The following is a 23,625-nucleotide window of genomic DNA, read 5'->3' as shown; positions in this document are numbered from 1 at the left end:
TTGGGTAGCTGTAGGTTTTGGACTATAGCTGAACTGGCACCTAGGCAAACCTGCATTTTTTTTTTAAACTAGACTAACAAGGAGTCTAGGGTGGGTGACTTGTGTAGCTCTCACCAGTTAATTTTACCCAGAAGCCCTTGCAAACCTCAAACTTTAAGAAAACCAAAATTTTCCTCTCATTTCTGTGACCAAAAGTTCTGGAATCTTCGGAGAGCCCCAAATTTTCTACCACCCTGAATTCCCAAATGTCTCCCAGTAAGAACTCTACCCCACTTGTGTGGGTGGGCCAAGAGACCATGACACAAAAGGCCTTAAAGTGCTACTTTGAGAGTTAAGGAATAGTGGTAGCTGCTGTATTTGTGGCCGTGCTATGGCGCCACCATAAAAATCTACGAACCACAGACATTTTTTTAAAACTAGACAACCCGGGGAGTCCCGGGTGGTCTTTCATGGATCCCACAAGGTTTTCTCATCCACAATGCTTTGCAAACCTCAAACTTTGCCTGAAACGATGCCCTTTTCCTTCCATTTCTGTGATTGAAATTTCCGGTATCTTTAGAAACCTATAGAATATCTACCACCGAGCATTACCCCACTCGTGCTGCTAAAAATGCTGAACCACTTGTGTGGTAAAGTCTAGTGCCTGTGACAAACTGATCAAATCAAGGTCCCCTGGTGAGGGTTTGCGCTGCTCCTCTAGCATTATATCCATTTAAAATGGATGAGAGGAAATTTGTTCACTAGGATTTTTCTTTTGGTTAAATTAAGTTTTGTGAACTTTTTGTTAACACAAGTTTGTTAACTGCCCATAAATTAACAGTTTAGATCAGGGCTCTCCAAAGTCAGTCTTGGAGGGCGGGATACATGCCAGATATTTAGCATATCCCCATTCAGATACACATACTTATATTAAGAATCGGGCATGGATCCAGCCCTCCAAGAACGAGTTTGGTATATCCTGGTCTAGATATAGTTATAAATGAACACTTCGATCCCGCCTAACATCTTTTTTGCCACACATATATTTTAAATGCTACTGCACTGATTCACACCAGCCGGGTGACGTCACACCTGTATATACCTCTACCTTCATTGCAAGTCTGATGTAATAAAGTTCAAGAGTTTGTTGGCACAGAGAGCAGTCTCCTATGAGAGCTAAAATGGAAAATCTTTTTTGCAACTCCCTCATTCGCTGAATCCTACCACAAGTCTGTAGACGGATCTGCATTGATCTTGGCAGGCTGAAAAGGAGTCATAAGCACTATTTGTGACTAGTTTGAATACATTCATTGAATGGGTATCAAAGTTATACGCTAAGGAAAAGAGGAAATGTCAGAACTAACCATTGCTATGGTCGCTAACGGCAACTGTGTAATTCCAACAAATGCGTACACAATAAAAGTGTGCTTTATGTTGGGGAGAAAATTCAATGTATTTATTTTAAGCTTGAGCTTAAATCAAGTTCTTCTCTTTTGACCCATAATGGCACTTAAGCTATTCATTTCTGACTTACTATTGGGTTCAACATACAACAAGAATGGAGTAAGGAACGTGATGACAGGTCTGTAGAATTGTTTTCAATGGGGTGAGAGATTTACAAGTTTCATGGCACAGATGTGACTTTTATGGCTCTTCAACGCCAGTTTATAATCTCCTAGTTTTGTTCTTGGCTCCTTGGCACTTATTGAAATAATGGCATAATAGTGCTTTTCTGTATTCGTCAGCCCTCTGACGGGGGAATCTTTTCACGGTTTATCTTTTTTCTCCTGCTTTGTCTATTATAAGGAGAAGGAAATTGTTGTATTTAAGTTCCCCCTTTTTGAAAACCTAATCTCAGTCTCTGAGGATAGGTTAATAGCTGTGCATGTTAATGGAATTTATTGGGAATCTGATAGCAGATCTGGACAGATATTGATACTTGTGTATGGTACTGTTCTATGGGGGATATCAATACTAAATATTTAACATATCGTTCAGAGATGGCAGAAAGATTAGGGCATTTTCTTCTTTTTAGTTTTGGTGAATGTCTCACCTTGCAGCACTGGTAGGGCCCACCACATGTACTTGCCGCATATTGCTGCACCAAATCCATCCTTTCCAGCACCCTCTGCATTTAACAGGCTGAATCTGCATGTTACTTGATCCTCACCCTTTCAAGTCTAGTCAAATCCACTTTAATCGATTAATTAAAATCATAAAAGGTACACATTCAAATCACACAATCCATAAAATACATTTAAAATGTTAGATATTAAAAATTACAAAAATATTAAAATCCATGAAATAGTTAGAAAAGGCAGGAGTTCTTCATTCAGTCATATTTGAACATCTTAATGTTTTCAACCTGACAGCTGCTACAAAATAACTTGCAATATTAAAGATGTTCCGGGGTTATCCAACAGTTGTAAATAAAGTAAAGCAGGCTTAGCCTGTAAAAACCCCTTCCCCTTTAACAGCGGTGTTATAAATTTAATTCTAATTTCACAATAATAACCGCAAAAAAGTGTAAAGTGCATGGTATCTTGCATTGACCTACTGTCACAATTACAAAGTGCGATATCCTCAGGCTTATTCCACCCTTCGGAAGATCCCCAAAAAAAATGAATCAGGTTAAAAGGAAATTTAGTTAGCAACCAGCGATGGTAAGTCCTTGTAGGGCTCAATAGATGGCGATGTAACTTATAGAAAATGAGCCCTAACAAGAGTTTTTTTTAGTTCCTCCCCCTCCCGATCCTGTGACCTTTGGGACAGGAATTGCTCTTTAACCCAATTGATGTCCCCTTTAACGATACCCTCTGGTTTTTTAAAAATATCTGGGCGCCCGAGTTTCGCAAACATTGTTTTAGTATAAAAGAGCCACTGTATTTCATTCCCCTTTTCTAGCCTGGCACAATCTTTTAGAATCCGTTGATTTAAAATTAATTCTGGGTTAAGCCAGGTGTTTACCCAACTGATAAGGGGGGGCCAAGCCAATCTGATCACACAAATACCCCAGCTCCTGGTGGGTGGCAAACGTGGGTGAAGATTGGGGAATAGATAAGAGCGAAAAAAATTATTTTCCACCTTTTGTATCTCTTCCACTTGTTTGTACCCCATACAGCGCTGCTGCCAAGCATTTTGCTTTGTAGACAGAGAATCGCCTCACAGGGCCTTCCCCCTAGCCGCTGTGCAAAGCTTAGAACTGCTGATGTTGATCTTCCTAGGGCAGCTTTTTTCGCTAAAAACTGGGGAGCCCAGGAGCAGCGGTCATCAAACAGTACCCCCAAAGAAGTTAAAACCCTCACCCTTGTAACTTCCGCCCCATTGCAATAAAAAGTCCTTATTTTGTTCTTGCGTAACCCCATGGACATAGTATGAGATTTTGCAATATTTACTACCAGATCCATAGCGTCCATGAAGTCCCCAAAGGCATTCAATAGTCTCTGTAGGCCTATCGGGGTGCGGACTAATTGGACCGCATCGTCCGCGTATAGGAGAACCAGGATGGTACTGTCCCCTATACGCGGAACGTCCAAAGTAGCAGTGTCCAGGGATTTAACCATAGCGTTAATATACAAAGTAAAAAGCAGAGGGGCCATGATGCATCCTTGTCTGACCCCTGTACCAGATTTTAAATGTCTTGTGCGGGTACCTTCATGAGACATCCTGACAGATGCTAATAAATCCCGATGTAGGTCTGCTAGGAAATAGACCAGGCAGGGGTCAATCCCTATATCTAGTAAAAGCATCCACAGCTTTGATCTGTTTACCAGATCAAACGCGGTGGATAAATCCATGAAGCCTAAATACATAGACCCCTTGGATGCTACAGTGTATTTATTAATTAACAAATAAAAATGTTGGCACTGATCTACCATACTTCTGCCGGATCTAAAACCATATTGGAAGTCAGTCAGGATTCTGTTGTCTGTCACCCACTCTGACAACTTAGACAAAATGACTTTACCCAAAATTTTGACGGAGGAATCTATTAAAGAAATGGGCCTAAAACATTTTGGATCCCCTCTCTGCCCTTTTTTAAATACGGGTATAATAATAGAGTGGGCCCAAGAAGCAGGAAACCCTGAAGTAACGGAGGAATTAAAAATATTTGTTAAAATTTTGGCCCACAGTTTGGGGTTACTTTTATAAAGATCGGCAGGAACGCCGTCCGGGCCTGGAGCCTTATTACTTGACGATTCATTTATTGCATGCTCCATATCTTCCACATTGAACACTAGTCTAGAAAAAGAGGGGCGGCTGGTAGGGGCTACAAATGGGTCAAATATCTCATTACTTGCATATATACTTTCAAAGTGAGTCAACCACTCCTCTTCTGGGATATTAATTTCCAATAAACCATTCTCCTCCCCCTGAAAGCAGTGGGCTATTTACAATTGCCCAAACTTTGCGCTGTCCTTAAGGGCTTCTTTAGTCATTAAACTTTCCCAAGCCTCTGTTTTAATTTCACTTTTACGGTTTAGTAAAATTGGTTTATATTCTTTTCTGAGGCTGGCTATCAGTGTTTTATCCCTAGGTTTGATTTTCAGCGATTTTATCAACTTTTGATGAGCCCTCGAGTATTTCGAATCAAACCTTCTTTTTACTTGGTTAAGTTTGGGCCTGGAGGGGACAGTTAATTCCAGAGCAACCTGTTTACAAATTGTTTCAAAGGCTACAATAGTTTCCCCTTCCATAGTAGAACAATCAATACATTTTTGAATTTCGTCATTGACCTTTGTGCTCAGACTATCAAAGAAGTGCTCTGGGACTATTTTTGCCCATTTTAGCCTCCTCCCTTGATCTTGTGTTCTAATATTACTAGGACCTTTACTAATTGCGATATCTGTGAATTCAAAACCATTGTCTAACAATATCATCACCGGGTTATGATCACTGAACGTGGAGTATATAGCATTATAAAAAGATACATGCCCTAATAAAGCAGGAGATAGGAATATAAAATCAATAATAGTCTCTTTCTCGACCCTTAAATGTTGCGACCCTCTCCTTAACATAAAAAAAACTTGGTTCATAGAGGTCAGCAAATGCCAGAAGCTCTTCCAGAACCTCCCCCTTATGTGTATGTTCAAAATGGGGTGGCGATGCATGGGCAGGACCATGGTTTGCCTTAATTCTGCAATTAAAATTACATAGATGAGTATTAAAATCCCCCATGAAAATAATATAAACAAGTGGTTTGCTGTGCTTCATATATTTCTAAAAATCGTGACACATAGCAGAGATGTTCATTACAGTTCTCACTCTCCTCCGAATTATAAAAATTAATTAACAGAGTTTTACAACTATTCGAGGTAGTGATCTTCGCTATTAGACAATTTGGAGAAGCAAAATCTAATATTTTTACTACTACCTTCAATCTCACTAAGACAAGGAACATCAATCCCCCTTTAGCTCTCCCTGCAAGAGTTGGACGAGCTGGCTGAAAATAGGACCTAAAACCATCCACCCAAAAGTTATTTTCCTTGTCCCAGGTCTCTTGAAGGGCGACAACCTCACAGGCTGCAATAAGCTTAGCCAATTTTGATCATCCCTTTTCGACCGCAACCCTGCAATGTTCCAGCTCATTAGTCGATAGTGAATTGTTCCCTCAGGAATAGGTTCACTTTCGGGGGAAAGAAATCGGGGAGTCTCCTGGGTAAAACTTAGTCAGTCAATCTCATTTAGCTGGGACTAAGGCGAAAACCCATTCGATAATAGAGGGTTGTTTCTCATGGATACCTGGGTACACAGGGTTTGGAGTGTGGGGACAAGGCCCGTGCTAGCCCTATCAAGGCAATGTTCCCGATCAGTACTTTTATGAGGTGGCCAGTCAGTACTTCCTGGGGTATTTCCACAACCAGGAACAGATCTAGAGTATTCCTTAACCCTTCTTGTGGGGGGGAAAAAATAGCCCAAGGATAATGCCCTTCTTTTTCCTTCCTCTCCCTTCAGGTCAGACGCGTCCCACAGCAGCCAGGGTGCATCATGGGGATTGTTGAAGTTCACTATGACGCAATCTCCTTTAATTACCTTTTGGGTGCTCCCTAGCCAACCCACCCGCCTTGCCATTATAATATTTAAGGAGATTTCAGAGCCACCCGAACAATTATCGTTACACCATTTTTTAGTGGTCGCTAAGAGGGCATCTGTAGATTCAGTTTCTCCCTCTACTAATGGGGGAATCCTTACTAATACTACCACCAATGGGGCTGCTTCAGGGGGTAAATTAATACTTGGTTGGGTAACAATTTTATTCCTATGCTGTTGTTCCGATTCTAACCCCTGATACTTGAGTGTATCTCGCTTGCTTTCCAGCTCCGTTTTTCTGAGTTGACTACTCTGTAGATCCTCAAGCCCATTTTGATCAACAAACCCCCCAGTCAAACTACGTCCCTGCCTAGGCTTTTCGCCAGCAAGGGACGTTGTGCCCCATGCCCTTCAACTTGAGCCCCCATTTTCCCTGTAGCTATATTGGGAGGACATGAAGGGGGCCCAGTTATTTGATCTGACCCTGAAACACAATTATGCAAATTTAAGACCGTATTAATCCGCTCACATTTTTCTAAGAGGTTAGCAACACAAGTGTTCAGGGTATCAATAATGTCCTTAGCTATACTGGATAGAGCCAGCTCAAACCGGGATGTGAAAAATTCCTCCATCATGTCCTGTACAGTAGACTCTGTGGAACTTACTAAAGCTGGTCCATGGGTCTGTGTAGGATTTTTTGGTTCTTTTTCCCGCTTGTTCGTTCTTTTCAGGGCTTTCTTTAGGACAGTGCTATGTTTCTTAGTATGGCCTTTATGATTTATAGTCCGAGTAGGAGAGTTGCTAGAGTCATTATTTGCGGCACATTGGACTCTGACCACGGCACCAACAGGATCTGTTACCACTATACCAGTTGGATTATTGATAATCACCCGTGGTTCCAGAGGGACAGGTTTTTCACAGGTAGTATCCAAGGGCAGGGTACCTATTATTTGAGTAATGATTGAATCCAACCCGAGTTCCCTTTCTGCGGATTCAATTTCTGATGTTAACGCTCCCACCGCCGAAGTCAAATAAGAAATAATTGAGGATGACTTCCTAGGGACTTTTGCCTTTACTCCCCCTGGTCCTGAGAAGTATGTAGTTTCCGCTTACCCATGCTTGAGTTTCACGAAAGGGGGTGGCCTGGCCTCCTCTGGCCCCTGATGGCCCGCCCTTTGCCCGGCGCTCGCCCGCGCACGTCCCGCGTGGCGGAACTGACTAGCTAGTTAAGCACCTCCCAAACAGAAGGGGAAGGGCTGGCAGTCCGTTGCGGCCCGCAGAGCCTCCTGGTAGGTGTAGGCGCTTGCTATTCCCTCAGCGCTCCCCACCGGCGATGAGTCTTTCACTAGATGTTGATATTTACACACCCAGCGAGTGCTGGCCCTTGCTCTACATCACTGGCTTCTTCCAATGTGAAAGGGACTAGCGCTCACGGGATGTTACTAGTTTGTCACTGTGGTTGCTGCTGACCTACACTTTTGTCTGTCACTTACTCTGGTGACTGCAAGCCACTTGTTTTTTGTATAATGTTAGTCCGATTAGCTTATTTGAAATTAGCCATAAGTACAACTTCCATAATGCATTAAGTTGCTACGGTAAAGCTCAGAGCTTAGAAAAGGCGGTGACTGATAAGTCCTCTGTTACCACTATCACCAAGTAATACTAGACTGTTTGTTGTTTTGTGACCTTTTGGATGGGCGGGGGGGGGGCAAAATGGGTATTTTTGCCAACAGGGCACTACAGTATTACAGAAGAAGCCACAGACTCTTCTGTAACCCGTTCTGTAATAATGATAGTGCCAGAACACATGTAGCACCAGTGTTATCTTGACACTACATTCTCTGATTTGTATCCAAGTGTCGCCCCTTGCAAATGAAGAACTCACTTTGATTTGTACCCTATTACAGATGTTGGTGCATAGGCAAACAGGCTTTTAGGACGAGAACTGACAAGGAGGTATAAAAAGGTGGTGCATTGTTAGGGCACTACCTGAGGGCAGCCCTCCATAGTGGGCAACGTTCGTCCAAAGGGGCCCCCACAGATAGCCCACTGCAGGCAGGTATAATCAATCTGAAAGAAACAGTTGGTTATGGATTCCTTATCTTAGAATATCCCCCAGGCGTCGGACTGGATCTGGAAAACAGCTACAGCGACGTCATCCCGGCGACCATGATGCCGACTAACGCGGAGTCGACGGACGCCACCTTTTGACGCTCAGGGGTACTGCTGATAAAAAACTTTCTGGATCCAGTATGATGCCTAGGGTATATTCTAAGGTAAGGAATCTATAACTAACCTCTGTTTCTTACAGATCTATCATTACCGAAGGTAAGTAACTTGTTCTTTACTTCGCCTCCCTGCATAGGGATCTCTGACTCTGCACTGGAGCGCTTTAAAGATTCTTGAGGTACGGCCAGGTCCTTGGGCCTCACAGCTACGACTCATCCACCTCAGTCTGCTTTTTTTCCCTTTCTTGGCTATGGAAGGGGCACCCCAACACGTCCAGCCCAAACCAGCCACCCGTTCACGCAAGCTACCCAGTCTCAGCATGGACGTGGGACCTTAGGATGTGGGTCTGGGGGCCAGCGGGCAGGCGAGTGTACCCTTCCCACTCCTGCAGCTGCCTCCAAACCTTCCTAGTCCTACATTCCAGACCCATCAAAAGCCAGTGGGCGGCAGGATTCACCATCACCTCCCCACGGGTACGCCATCACGTCAGACGGGTGGGTTTTGCAGATAGTCTGATGGGGCTACTCCTTCCCAAAGGGCCAAAGGCGTGCCCGTCTGCGCCCGTCCGCGCCCAGACTGGTCCAGGGGACATAATCCCTGGCCAAATCGCGTTACCCAGGCTTAAGTATGAAGCAGAACAATTATACGCACTGCGACCTATGTCAAAACAGGCCTGTTCCATCTTAGATATGCAGGACCAGTTCCCTCAATCTTGCCCTCATTGTACCTTCTCCTTAGGTGTTCCGCAGCTGTGCTGTCATCTTGCCCAGCGGGATACTACTCCCGTTAATCCCCTTTTTACACTTCTCATCCTGAACTGCCGCTCCTTACATAAACGCGAGATCTTTGATCTTCTCATGGATAACTTGCCCGACGCACTGTTCATTACTGAAACGTGGCTCCACGAAAGTTCCGGCCCAGATATTGCGGAAGCCTTACCCACTGGCTACGCTCTTGCTAGAAGTGACCGACCCAATAAAATCGGGGGCGGCATCGCGATTATTTTTAAGAACACTCTTCAAAGCCAACTTGATCCTGTCACTTTAGTCAACTGTGAAGCTGCGTGGTTCAGGCTTGCTCTTCATCCCAGGTTTACTCTCACTGGCTTCTGGTATACCGTCCACCTGGCCCTGGGAATGCCTGGTCGGCACTGCTTTCTGACTACATAGCTTCGGTTCTTACAACTTCCAGTAACTTCCTTGTCGTTGGGGACTTTAATGTCCACTTGGAGGATCCCAAGAATAGCGTAAGCGTAAGCAGCAATCTTATTGCTGACCTTGCGTCTATGAACATTATTTTACATAATCGGGCCCCACACACAGTGGAGGTCATTTCCTTGACCCCATTTTCTCCAATATCACTCACCTACGTTGCTTTTCCGGCCCTACCTGTTCCTTGGTCTGATCATTATTTAATTAAATTTACCTTTACTGCCACAGAAGCCTTGCATAAATGCGGAGTTTCACTGAGTACTAACAAAAGAGACTGGCGAAAGTTGGACATCGCCTCTTTCAACAAAACTCTAGCCTCTTTTACCTACTAGCCTACTTAACTCGGTTGATACGGAAGCCGCTGCCAGCACTGTCAATTCCTGGCTTCTTGAAGCCATTGACATTTGCCTTCCTTCCGTGCCCAAAAAGGTGATTATTCATAAAACACCTGCTCCCTGGTATAATGATGCACTAAAAGCTGATAAATCTCGGTGTAAAAAACTGGAACGTACTTGAAGAGATTACTCTCCCGCAGCAGGTCTTATTTATAAAAATGAGTTGAAGCGCTATCACAAAGCCTGTGCCTTGACTAGGGCGAATTATGTTACTAAAACAATATCTGAAGCGGTAAACGAGTCTAAAGTACTTTTTAGCATGGTCAAAAATCTTGCGTTTTCCCAGACCACAGCTTAACTTCCACCCCTGTCTAATAGCAAATGTGATGAACTCTCTGTTTTTCATCTCTAAAATTGATAACATCTATCAAGATATTTCTGCCCATAGAGGTACCAACACTGTTGTCATTCTGCCCTCAACCCTGAGGAGTCTACCCATTTCCCTATCTCTTCCCCTGCCTCACTTTTGTCGTGGCCTGATCTTTATCCCTCCACTATTCTTGAGATTTTGTGTAAAGTCAGATCGGGCTCTACTATTGAAACCGTGCCAGTTCCAGTGCTGCGTCTATTGGATACTCCACAGCTTTCGATGATTTGCGCTACGCTTAATCAGTCACTTAATACTGCTGTTGTTCCCGCTTGTTGGAAGCACGCAATGATTACCCCTCTGCTAAAAAAAACCTCCGCTGATCCCATGGTCCCCTCCAACTTCCGCCCCATTTCGTTGCTGCCAGCCTTTTCTAAAGTCCTAGAGAGACATATTCACCAACACTTGTCCCAGTTTGTGGCGGCCAATAACCTATTACATTTTTCTGAGTCTGGTTTTCGGCCATGTTTTTCCACGGAGACTACTCTCCTTGGAGTTACGGAAAACCTCTGTGTTCTGCTGGATCGTGGTGACACAGTTGCACTGATACTGCTCGATCTCAGTGCAGCTTTTAATACTGTGTCCCACGATATACTCCTTAGATCCCTCGCTGCCATATGCATTGGTGGCATAGCTCTGGACTGGCTAGCATCTTTCCTAACGGACCGGACTCAAATCTTTCACATTCCTCCACATCCAAAACTTTTTTTTCTCCTTAGGGTTCGATCCTTAGCCCCCTCCTTTTTAATCTTTACGTTACCCATTTGGCTGTCATCACACAACGCTCTGGGTTGACTCTGTACACTTACGCCGACGACTCCCCAAATTGTGTTTTCCCTATCCCAATCTGACCTGGCCTCGACCTCCCCCCTGCAGGTTGGTCTGAGTGAGATATCCAATTTGATGAATCTCAACTTACTCAAGCTAAATGGTGGAAAGACCGAGGTCCTGGTCCTTGGGAATCAGCTTGATCTTTGGAGTTCTAGGCATTGGCCAGCTGAGATGGGCCCATTCCCATCCCCTTCAGAGCATGTGCGCAACCTGGGTGTGATCCTTGATAATGGCCTAACTATGAAAGGTCAGGCCAACAAAGTGGCAGCCAGCTGTTTCACCATCCTGCGCTGGCTTAGAAAGATCCTTTGGATGCTGTCATTCGACACCCAGAGGTCTGTAGTGAACGCATTGTTGACCTCCAGGTTGGACTATGGTAACATACTCTACCTGGGGGCTGCGAAGGCAGTCACACGACGTCTTAAATTGGTCCAAAACGCTGCCGCACGCCTACTTGTGGCTGCCGAAAAACTGACCACATTACAGAACGCCTTCGTGAGCTTCATTGGCTCAGAATTGAGAGTCGCGTGAAGTTCAAGGCTTTGAGCTTCATGCATAAGATCAAGGCTGGGGTGGCCCCGTTCTATCTGCAGTGCCTTGTTAAAACATATACCCCCTCTCGCTCACTCCGATCATCTTCACAAAACTTATTTTGTGTACCCAAGCACAGACTATTTAGAATGGGTGGCAGCTCATTCTCAATCTTGGGGCCCAGACTCTGGAACTCTCTTCCCCTCCACATTCGTGCCGAGAACTGTCATTGTCGTTTCCGCAGAGCCGTCAAAACCTGGCTCTTTAACCAATAATCTCCTGAGCTGTTAGTGCCTTGTTGCTGTTGCCTTTAGCACGGGAAACCCTTGCGGGTAGCTGTCGCGCTCTACAAAACCAATCAAATAAATAAATAAAATAAAATTCCTACGCCAGAAGTGGGTCATGGTTGCTAGCCCCGCTGCTTTCTGGTGACCAAGAAGGACAAAGGCCTGCATCCTATTCTAGACCTCAAGGCCCTCAACCGCTTCCTCCGGTAGGAGAAGTTCAAAATGCTAACCCTGGCTCGGGTCCTGTCTGTCATCGACCCTGGAGACTGGATGGGGGCGCTGGAGTTGCAGGACAACTATTTTCACATCCCTGTCCTGCCAGCCCACAGACACTACCTGCAGTTCACGGTAGACCACGATCATTTTCAGTTCACAGTGCTCCCCTTTGGCCTTACCAGCGCCCCTCGGGTGTTCACTAAATTGGCGGTGGTCGTAGCTCATCTGCCCAGATTAGGGGCTCCATCCTTCCCCTATCTTGTTGACTGGCTGCTGAAGTTGGACTCGCCCCAGGCTGTCGTCTTCCGCCTCCAGGCTACGTCAGACCTCCTGCATTCGGTGGGGTTCACTATCACCGCACCGACGACACACCTGACTCCCTCTTAGACTCTCCTTTTCATCTGCCCGGTTCTGAAAACAGTGCAGTTTCGAGCCTATCCTCCCGAGCAGCGAGCCTGGGATATTCGGGCTATGACACCGATGTTTCAGCCTCTATCCCGGATTTTGGTGAGAATGATCCTGAGACTGCTGGGCCTCATGGCCTCCATCCTGCTGGTGGATCATGCCAGATGGCAGATGCGGGCTCTGCAGTGGCACCTTAAGTTCCAGTGGGCGCAGTATCAGGGCAATCTTTCCGACTACTTCCAGATCTCAGAGGGGATTGCGCAACAACTGCAGTGGTTGTTAATGAATCAAACTTGGGTCAGAGGCAGATCCTTCTCCCTTCCCCAACTGGACCTCACAGTTGTGACAGATGCGTCACTCCTGGGATCGGGCGGCCATCTGTGAGAGGTAGAGATCAGAGGCATCTGGTTTCCGGAGTCCGTGCTCCATTTCAACCTGCTGGAGCTCCAGGCAATTTGCCTGGCACTGAAGGCATTCCTTCCCTCTCTCAAAGGGAAAGTGGTGCAGGTGTTCACAGACAACATCACCGCCATGTGGTAATGTAACAACGGGGCAGGGTGGGGTTGTGTACCCTATGTCAAGAGGCTCCTCATCTCTGTACATGGCTGGAACATCTGGGCATGACCCTAGTGGTTCAACACCTATTAGGTTCCTTGAACGCCAGGACGGACTAATTTAGCCGCCTGTGCCTGGTTGATCACGAAACCAATCTTCTCTCAGGGGTGGTGCAAGGTCTCTTTCAGTGATGGGAAGAGCCTTAGTTAGATCTGTTTGCCACCGAAGCTAACGTGCAATGTCAGTAATTCTGCGCATTTCCAAGGCGGCACTCGCTCGGTGATGCTTTTTGTAGTGAGTGGAACTGTGGCCTTCTGCATGCTTTTTCACCTGTACCACTTCTGCCCAGACGGCTGAAGAAGATCAAGTGTGACCAGGCCCAAGTCCTTCTTGTGGCTCAGTACTGGGCACAAAGTCTGGTACCCAGAGCAAGGCCATTGTTCCTCCACTCGGACTGCCTCTTCGGAAGGATCTTCTGTCGCAGCAGCAGGGGAGGGTTCTTCACCCAAACCTGTCCAACCTCCACCTCCTTGCGTGTAGATTGAGTGGCGACAGTTGACAGCTTTTGACCTTCCTCCCGAAGTCTGTAACATCATCTTGGCAGCCAGGCATCCCTCCACTGAGACGGTAAATGCCTGTCGTTGGAACAAGTTTGTGGCATTGTGCACAGCAAAGGATGTGGAGTTGTGGATCCCCTTTCTACCCCTCTATCAGAGGTCCTGTTGTATATACTTTCTTTGGCCAGCAGGGCTCTGTCCTGGGCACACTTAAAGGCTATCTTGCAGGCATCTCTGCTTTCCTTCGGCTACCGGAACAGCCACCTTTGTTCAAGTCCCCTATTGTACTTAGTCTTCAAGGGCATTACTCATCTCTTTCCACCTTCTCCCTTCGTAATGCCCCAGTGGGACTTAAACCAGGTCTTAACCTATCTTATGTGTGCTCCCTTTGAGCCTCTTCACAATTGTCCTCTCAGGCTCCTCACTCTGGAGATTTCTTTCCTTGTTGCCATCACCTCTGCTCGAAGAGTGAGTGAGCTACAAACTCTTTCTTCTAAGCCTCTTTTCTTCTCTGTGCATCCGGACAAAATGGTGCATAGGACACGGCCCTCGTTCCTTCCCAAAGTGGTTACACCATTTCACATTTGATAAACCCTTACTTTGCCACCTTTTTCCCACCTCTGCAACCTTTTTTTTTTTTTTGCAGAGTTTTATATAGCGCGAACTAGAACCAAACCGAATCAGTTATCAGAGCGCTTTACATAGCACCAGTTACATTACATGAGGACACACTTTCATTTTAGGCACGGGGAGATTAAGTGATTTGCTCAGAATCACAGGGGGTTTTTGGCGTCGTTACCGAGACTCGAACCAAGTTTCCGAGGTCGAGCGCCTTAGCCGTTAAACCAACCCCTCTCCCCAACCTTCCAAGGAGGAGGAGAGACTCCACTGTCTGGACCCCAAACGTGTGCTGTCTTTCTACCTTGACCTCACAAAAGATTTCCGGGTGGGCGATCAACTCTTTGTTGGCTATGTGGGTGCCAAGAAAGGTCAGGCCGTTAAAAAGAAGACAATTTCTAGATGGGTTGTTTTTTTAATTAAAATATGCTACACTTTGGCGAAGAAGGAACCTTTAGTGGGGCTCCGTCCACCACTGCTCTTGCTCGCGGAGGTCCACTCCTTTACATCTGTCAGGTGGACTCGTGGGTATCTTTGCACACGTTCACCAGACCCATTTTACCCATTCTGTTCTCCAGGACTTTCTGATGTGAACTTAGTTTGCAGATCCTCCTCTGGGGGTTAGTATTGTTGAGGTATCTATTTTAAGGTAAGGAATCTATAACTAACAGTCTCTTTCAGATGAACAAGTTACTTACCTTCGGTAACCATGTATCTGTAAGAGACATATGTTAGTTATAGATTCCTTATCGCCCCACTCATCCTCCACCCTCTGCCAACTGACTTCTATGGACAGGGACTCGCTCGCAGGGCCCTAGTTTAGCGCACCAGTGGTCAGTCTCTTGCATGGCTCTGCGCATCTGGTGTGGAAAGTTGTCAGAACTGCCATTAGCGCGCAGGGGCGGCATCTAAATAGACACCGCAGCGTCATCCCTACCAAGTCGACGGACGTGGAGTCGACCACGCGCAAGGGTACTGCTAAGAAAAATTCTCGTTTCAGCTCTACAAATAAACAGCAGCATAACATAGATTCTCATGCTTATTTTGTGAAATAGAAAAGCATAGAAGACGCATGCTTGTATGAAACTTATTCATGTAGTTTTGAAACACAATTCTATCTGTAACTGTAAATTTGGTGTCATTCCAAGCTGATTTTAGCCTAGTAATTTTAATTGAAGCCTGATTATGCTCACTAAACATCAACAAAGAAGGGGGAGAAGGAGGTTAAACCAAACCAGGTCGGCCTCCAGTCTATGTACGAAATACAGGGACCTTATGTCAAAGGTCCAGAGACCTGGTGGGTATGCTTATGGTTACTGCTTACTAAGTCAGTGTGTACCATAATTTGTGTGTGAGAAAGAAAAATTTCTTTCTAGAGTCCCCTCACTCACCGGGGTTGCCCCACGGTGACATGCTTCATCATTGGGGCCATCCCAGTTCTCTACGAAAAGGGGCGTGCTGCGACAAGGCGACTACGCTGGAGCACTAGTTTTGTGAGATGACTATGTGTGGTGCAAGTGTGATGATGGTGGAGTGGGTGTGAGATTAAAAATACCGTGCTAGTGGGCCTCAACAATTTATTTCGCTCCTAGTGTGGTATAAAAATTAAAAAGGGGTAACACTGTGTACTAACTTTTACTGAGCTAGATCAGTGTTCAGGTCAACATGTTTCAAGCTCCCCTAAGCTTTTCTTCAGGACCATACAGGGTCCAGCCCTGTATTGCCACTCCTATTTTCTAATGAAAAAAGTGTTGCTAAAGAAATATATACATATATGTGTGACAATCTACGCTGTTATTAATAAACATGCGTGCTGTACATACGTACCTGGTTGCTTCCTCACCCGACCGCATACTGTGAGTATGCGGTCGGGTGAGGAAGCAACCAGGTAGTACCGAGCGGGTCTGCCAATAGGAACAACGTTTCCACGAGGCGTTCCTGCCCTCGCCTAAGACCATGGGGTGTAACCATACACTCTTTTATAAAACGCAGTGAAATACAGAACGTATGTACAGCACGCATGTTTATTAATAACAGCGTAGATTGTCACACATATATGTATATATTTCTTTAGCAACACTTTTTTCATTAGAAAATAGGAGTGGCAATACAGGGCTGGACCCTGTATGGTCCTGAAGAAAAGCTTAGGGGAGCTTGAAACATGTTGACCTGAACACTGATCTAGCTCAGTAAAAGTTAGTACACAGTGTTACCCCTTTTTAATTTTTATACCACACTAGGAGCGAAATAAATTGTTGAGGCCCACTAGCACGGTATTTTTAATCTCACACCCACTCCACCATCATCACACTTGCACCACACATAGTCATCTCACAAAACTAGTGCTCCAGCGTAGTCGCCTTGTCGCAGCACGCCCCTTTTCGTAGAGAACTGGGATGGCCCCAATGATGAAGCATGTCACCGTGGGGCAACCCCGGTGAGTGAGGGGACTCTAGAAAGAAATTTTTCTTTCTCACACACAAATTATGGTACACACTGACTTAGTAAGCAGTAACCATAAGCATACCCACCAGGTCTCTGGACCTTTGACATAAGGTCCCTTTTTATGCTCACTAAACACAATTAAATCTAGCAGTATTTATTAATTGAAAATATATTCGCACTTACTAAGTAATGTGTCTTCGGCTCGTGTAGTTTTACCTGCAGTGTACAGAGAACCTTCATTGATGCACACAATAAAAAAATTATGAAACCTCTGTTGGCACTATTAAGCAAGATCACATAAAGTTTATTTAAAGAAAGGTGTTAGCAAAACATGAGATTGGCCCTACAGCCTAATTCTGTTCATAGTGGAGAATGCCTAATTGTATGTTGTCTGCGTGTCCAATGTGCGTATCCCTTGGTGTATTTTGGCTATTGTATAAACTCACTATATCCTAATTACCCATTGTGTTAGTGCAACTGTTAGTGCATAATCCCACTTGACAAGTTTTGTAGTCTTGGTCTGATGGGTCATAATATATTTTCCCATTAAAAATTAGGACGATTCCTTTGATCCATGAGACCCTTGATCTCTCTTTCCCTTAGTCTTTTTATACGCGCTGAGATGCATTCAAAATTCCACTTCGCTTGCATTGAGAAACTGGATGAAAGCAACTGAACCTAGTACTTGCTACCCTGCATGCTTCCTACAATGTATTGACAAACTGAACTGGAATAAGTAGGCCATTTAGGAGCAAATTTTTAAAAGTGACTTTTTAACCTATATATTGTCAAATGCAACCATCTAGGTATTTCATAAAAATGTGATTATAACGGAAAATGTATGCTAATGTACCTTCTAAAGTGGGCTTGCTAATGTACGCGAGTAGTATCTGCAAAACAAAAGGTATGCATTTTCATAAGTCCTCCGACTCCAGTAGTCTATGAAGTCGACCTAATCAAATTTGCATTTGTTTGCTGTGTATTGCAACTTTGTGACTTTCCTTTTTAGGTCGAGGCTAAAGTGCATGTTGTGCCTGTTGCGAGGCATATTGTGGCTTACGAGTGACTTAGAGGTGCTTGAGGCCTGCCCATTGCATACCATTGGTTGACTTCCCTTGTCCCTCATTTTGCTGCTTCTTATTGGTGCTTCTTATTGGTGCCCCAACTTGTGAATCTTGTGTTTGTCCCTCCCATTGACTATTGCCTATTTAACATCGATTTGATTGGCTTGTATCTCTGCTTCCATTGCTTGTTTTTCAAGCACTACTTTTTTTGTTGAGCACTCTATAGGATTGTGAGTTTTTGAGCTGCCTTCCTCCTATACTTCTCTCTGCCAGTGTTGTCCTTTCACCTGCCCTCCCTTGTGCTCGCCTGTATGCTTCTCCCCATTGTCTCCTCCTGCCCTGCTTGTTGCATCCCTATCCAACCCGTATTGCTCCCTTCATACCTCCCGCCCACCCCACGTTGCTTGCAGGGTCATACCCACCCACCCCGTGTTGCTTGTGCATTTGTCCTAATCACCCTCCTGCCAAGTTATTACCATGTTCCTCTGCGCTACTTCTAGCACCTCCTTTGATTCCCTACCCCTTCCGCCACCCAGCTCACATAAAAAGGAAAAAATCTAAAAATGGGTTTGCACTTTTTAAAATATTTTTAGGTACAGATCCAACTCAGATTACGAATTAAAAACACAAGAAAGGGCCCTCTTCATTTTGTAGGTGCTCATATGCGCAGTGTGTGTGTACCTTAAATGGTGCAGGTTGCCGCTTCAAAGGCTTTTTTTTTTTTTTACTTTAGCTGTACTGCACAGGATCAGGGATGCCTCAGAAGTGGTTCAGCGTGGCTAAAAACATTTGACAGTCATTCGTCCCCAAAGGATAGGCCTATTGGCTTTGCCAGGGCTTGTTAATTGATTAAATTGTATGCTAGATTAGTTGCCGTGTACGTCCCCAGTAGATCATCCCTAATTCTTCTTCTGTAAATATTTGAATGCGATGTTGGACATGTTGGCACAAGTGCTGCAGACAGGTAAAAAGGAACAGTGACAATATTGGATTTCTTTTAGGTCTCTCAAATGAAGAACAAAGATGACAGAATTAAGTTGATGAATGAGATTCTCAATGGAATCAAAGTGCTAAAGCTGTATGCTTGGGAAATTGCATTCAAAGAGAAAGTGCTTGGAATAAGACAAGAGGAACTGAAAGTGCTTAAAAAATCTGCTTATCTTTCAGCAGTGGGAACGTTTACTTGGGTGTGTGCTCCATTTCTGGTGAGTCACTTCATGCTAAATTATTTAACACTTCCTGTTTTGTGCACTGACCTTAATTTTTAAGTGTTCATCGGCTGGATTTCTTTATTTCAATTACCATTTCGGCAGAGATCACTGCAACCATTCTTCATATATTAAAAACAATAAAATGATAATGACCGCAACTTACATCAATGTAGACTTACTATTCCAGTCTAATAAACTAGTCCCCTTTAGTTGCAGTTTAAGCAGGTATTCTGTTTGACCTTTCTCAACTTCGTTCAGTTTTAATCAGTTTACTAAGTTTATTCTCCTGCTTTTACTTTAAATACCTTCTTAAACCTTGAAAATAAATTTGTATTTGGAAGACTGCAGAACACAATTTCTACAAACGTTTGGCGTCAATGGAATCACTGCAGGTCACCTGACTGAAACCTCCATGGAATTCTTAGGTTATCTCTGTTTTCATATTTGATTAGCTGGAATTGTCTTTTCAGTGTCACTTGATAAAAATATCTTTTTATTGATGAAATTTAATCAAGTACTGTAAGCTCATTGTAAGTCAACGATGGGAGTGGCCCATTGCCTGCTATTGAGAGGCCAAGCTTCGCAAATCAAATTATCTTAAAAAAAAAAATTGTGATCCTTTTGGTGCCGTGAGGTGGCAAACGATGGCAGTGTTCTCATTATACCAGATCCCTGATGACTTTGATTAGGTTTGGGTTCACATTATATTGAGGTTTGGATTCAACCAAGTCTGTTATTTTGCTGCCTTTCCACAAATATACATTCAATGGCTGGAAGTAGTCAGGATGTGGTAGTTCCAGGGTTATCCTTTGCACACCCACAAAGATGTTTAATTCTCCAACCCAGGCTCCCAAAAACTGATTGATGCAAAGGACGCGCTTGGACTATCTCTAATCACTAAAGGTCCAACGCACAGGGCTGGACACATGTTAGATGACATTTTCTCCAACTATGCTGTCCTCTCCCTACTTCCATCTCTCCCTCTGACCTGTTCAGACCATTGGGTGGTTAAGTGGCTGATAAAGATCGAGAAATCCATCATGCATAGTAACTCCATCAAGCAATCTTTGAGCAGATCCTTGAATAAAATACAGCCAGCTGAATTGGGAGACACTATTACCACCGCTCGGTCCATGCCAACTAGGGGATAACCTGGAGCAAAGTGTTGAGAATTTCACACTTTGGCTAAACTCTGCATTGGATATAGTAGCACCAATCATCCAAAAAACCACTATTAAGAAAGTATCCCAGCACTGGTACAATGTAATCCTCAGGATATCAAGGCAGGATTGTCGTAGATCAGAACAAAAATGGAGTCAAAATTATGAGGTGGAGGGGAAAAATATCTACAAAGCTAAACTAGCCAAGCATAAAAAGGTTTTCTTAGCAGCAAAGGCCGCATACTACTCGGAGCATATAAAAGCAGCCTGTGATGCAAACAAAACCCTTTTCTCAGTAATAAAAAAAATTGGTATCACCAGCGAGCCCAAGTCATACAGTCCTAAATTAAGACTTTTGTGACACACTGGCAATCTTCTTTCAAGAAAAAATGATTAATATTTTCAATAAATTCAACGCGAAGAAAGCAGCCAATCATCAGGATGGGCATGCTCCAATTGACCTGCTGGGTAAAATCAGCTTCTTCACCTTTAAGGCCCCCTTAGTGGAACAACTCAGAGTTAATTCCACTAATTAAATCCGGTGCCCCACAAGATCCCTGCCCCCTTAGTATAATGCAATGATCCCTGCTCAAGTGGCACAATACCTGGGACAAATCCCAAATAACATGTTTGCAGGAGGTATTTTTCCCTCCCATTGGAAACTTGCCTTGATCCTCCTATTAAAAAAAAACTATTTGAACACCCTGGACCCTAATAACTGTCGACTCTGCAAACTGCTGCTGCTAATTTACTTTTTTAAATTCCCAAATATGAATCGGCCAGAGGTGCCATCAGGAAATTTCACTTGTTGTCAGTTAGGCAACGCTGTAAAGTCAAGGCCCTGTTTGGCATTTAAATCTTGGCATTGACTTCGGCCAGACCATTTTAAGAAGAAACTCAAATGGTAAGTACTAGCAAGGACGCTTCGCTCATGCTCTGCTAGGAACCTGATGGCCCGCCCATTTAGGAAGGCCACCTGGGGGGGTGAGTTTTTTCAGGACCACTGCGATGCTTTGGAACAGTCTGCCGTGGACTCTAAAAACTACCCCCTCCTTACTCACCTTCAGAAACGCCTTAAAAACCTGGCTCTTCACACAGGATTAGAAGAGACTTTCGCACCTGCTTGCCCATTTGCTCACATTGCCGCTGCCCTAGTTGGATTTCTTTAGCGCCAAGACACCCGCGAGCATGAGTTTGGGCTTCATAAATTACATTTACATTACTCCTTTCCAGAGTCTTCCTGCACTGGAAAGTGTTGGAAAGTTACTCCTAACAAGGGTTGGAAAAAAAAGTGTAGGGAAACTGCATTTGCAATCGCTTTTCACTTGAAAGTATAGATTTGGTCCTGCAATAAGAAATGTCTTAAAGTTTCCAGGCCTACTTTTGTAAACTCTTGCATTCCTAAAAGAAGTAAATCGGTACCAATACAAGGAAATGTGTGCCAGTCCATTTTAGAGAATTTCTTTAACAATCGTAACAACAGTGTGATAGATGGAATGCTTGAATTAATCTCTGCTACAGGCAATCGCTCAGGGCCGCATCCCAGCCCATGGTTTTTCACCCATCATGCCACCTCAGTTTGAAACCAGTCACATGCAAATCAGTTTTGACCCTGCTTTGATGTGAGAAGTCCAGACAAACTGCCAGTCCAGGTTATCGCCAAACTGGAGCACAAGCAACCCATACGGTATCGCCTTGATTAGGGCTCATCAGCCAGGTATATCTTGGTTACAATGGCAGTGTGCACAGGACCCACGCCTCGTCATTCCTTTAAGTAGTTGAGTCCCATTGGATGTCCAGACTGATTCGCATCTGGCTGTGACCAAACTTGGGTGGCATGGTGGGCGCAAAACGATGGGCTTGAACAAGGCTGCCCCTGATGGACGGCAGATGGGCCTTGACAGCCAGCCTAGAGATGAGTGTCAGCCAGCCAGCCTGATGGCACTCCTCTCTAGAAGACTGAGGTGGTGTCTCTGCTCTATTGAAAACGTCTGATCTCCACCTCATCCAGGCATTCTCCCTTGCCCAGAGCTGATTAATCTGTCGCCACTAGGAACTCTGAATGGGATAGGTAGATCGGCCTGCTGTAACTTAAGCTGGTATCCTTAATCTGTTACTGAAGGACCCTGGCTGCCTCATCTGTTCTGATACATACGTTTGAATCCACACCCTGACATAATGTGAGCTCTGACCTAATCACTGAGGTTATTTTCAGAGACGTGATACGCTGCCATTATTTGTCACCTCACTGCACCAAAAGGAATAAGTGTTTGTTTTATTAACAGGACAAGGTGATTTCTTTAGCATCCAGTCCCTTGGACTAGTATATATTATATAAAATTCCACACGCCTGCTGATTGCCAGGACAGACTCACTAAGCAGACGTTACCTAGCTGATCAAGTGTTGAAATCACCCAGGTGTAGTTTGAGATTTTTATCCAGTGGGGTGTACCTTGGGTAGATCTTTTCGCAAATGGTCATGAAGCTACTTGTCAAGGCTTCTGTGTTCTGAGGTTCCCTGGAACCTGGTCTCCTTAATGTGTTTCCACCGCTGTTACTTCTTATCTGAGTTCTGAAGGCAGTCCAGAGGAACTTAGGTTAGCTTATCTTGCTAGCCCCAGAATGAGCTCACAGAGTGTGGTAATCTGACCTGCAGAGTCTGAGCATCTACCCTCCGCTCAGGCTATATCTTAGGGAGGACCCGCACTCCCAACAACAGGGCAGGGTCCTGCACCTCAACCGCTGCAACCTACGCCTTAATGCATGAGATTTTAGCGTAACCAGCTGAGTGGAAATGATCTCTCTATGAAAATGGTGGATGTGATTTTTGCTGCTTGTCACCTATCCACAAAGTTGTAGGGACAGTGCCCTGCAATGGTTAGCAGACCATCATCCTTATAATTGCTTTCAAGTAAAAAACAATTTTTAAGCAGCCAAATTCTCACAGCAGAACAGGCTCAAAGGGGACCCTTTAGTGAATAAGTTCCCACCCCATAATTGAAGTCGGTAACTTTTTCATAGTCTCAAACCAGTAATACTTTTGGGACAAGTCAGTATTTGGAAGGGGCATCCGCAACACACCCTTTCTAAAAACAGAATTGGTATCCAGTCGTAATTTGATCTTAGGAGATGGTAAAAGTTTACTGATTTTGTACATGGCCAAACAGGTTTTGTGGTCGTAGAATCTGAATTAAAGTGGTTGCAACCACAGACCGGTTTCTTACGTCTAGTCACTTGTCTCTGACCAAAACGTAAGAAAATATTCAAATAGCTGAAGTATTTGCATAGGTCAAGGATGTGTGATTATTGGTCTCCTTGTCGGCTCAACAGTAATATGAATTGATTGGATAGGAGCAGTCTGTGGTGTTTTGTAGCCCTTTTCAGAAAATAATCTAATTTTTTTTAATGTTTTCCTTCTGAGCTTGTGTCCTCACCTTAGGTTTGCGTGTAAACTGGATTTTACTGCAGCCAGTCACTACACAGTCTTATGCAACATCCTAATCAGCTATGTGTCTGAATGATGTGGACTGAAGG

The 23,625-nt window shown here is 44.5% G+C and overlaps 1 protein-coding gene across 2 annotated transcripts in view; it reads left to right on the top strand.

Moving 5' to 3' along the window:
- The window catches only part of LOC144784432 (multidrug resistance-associated protein 1-like), a 1,651,426-nt gene that overhangs the window by 552,475 nt on the left and 1,075,326 nt on the right, over positions 1-23,625 (top strand). For both annotated transcript variants that reach the window (XM_078663183.1, XM_078663184.1), the window contains exon 12: positions 18,722-18,925. In XM_078663183.1, the coding sequence (XP_078519309.1) occupies positions 18,722-18,925 (204 nt within the window). The remainder of the gene's footprint in view (positions 1-18,721; positions 18,926-23,625) is intronic.

This window comes from Lissotriton helveticus, chromosome 10 (assembly GCF_964261635.1).
Source record: "Lissotriton helveticus chromosome 10, aLisHel1.1, whole genome shotgun sequence".
NCBI classification, from domain to species: domain Eukaryota; kingdom Metazoa; phylum Chordata; class Amphibia; order Caudata; family Salamandridae; genus Lissotriton; species Lissotriton helveticus.
Note: the sequence above shows the minus strand (reverse complement) of the source record. Positions and strands in the feature narration are given on the sequence as shown.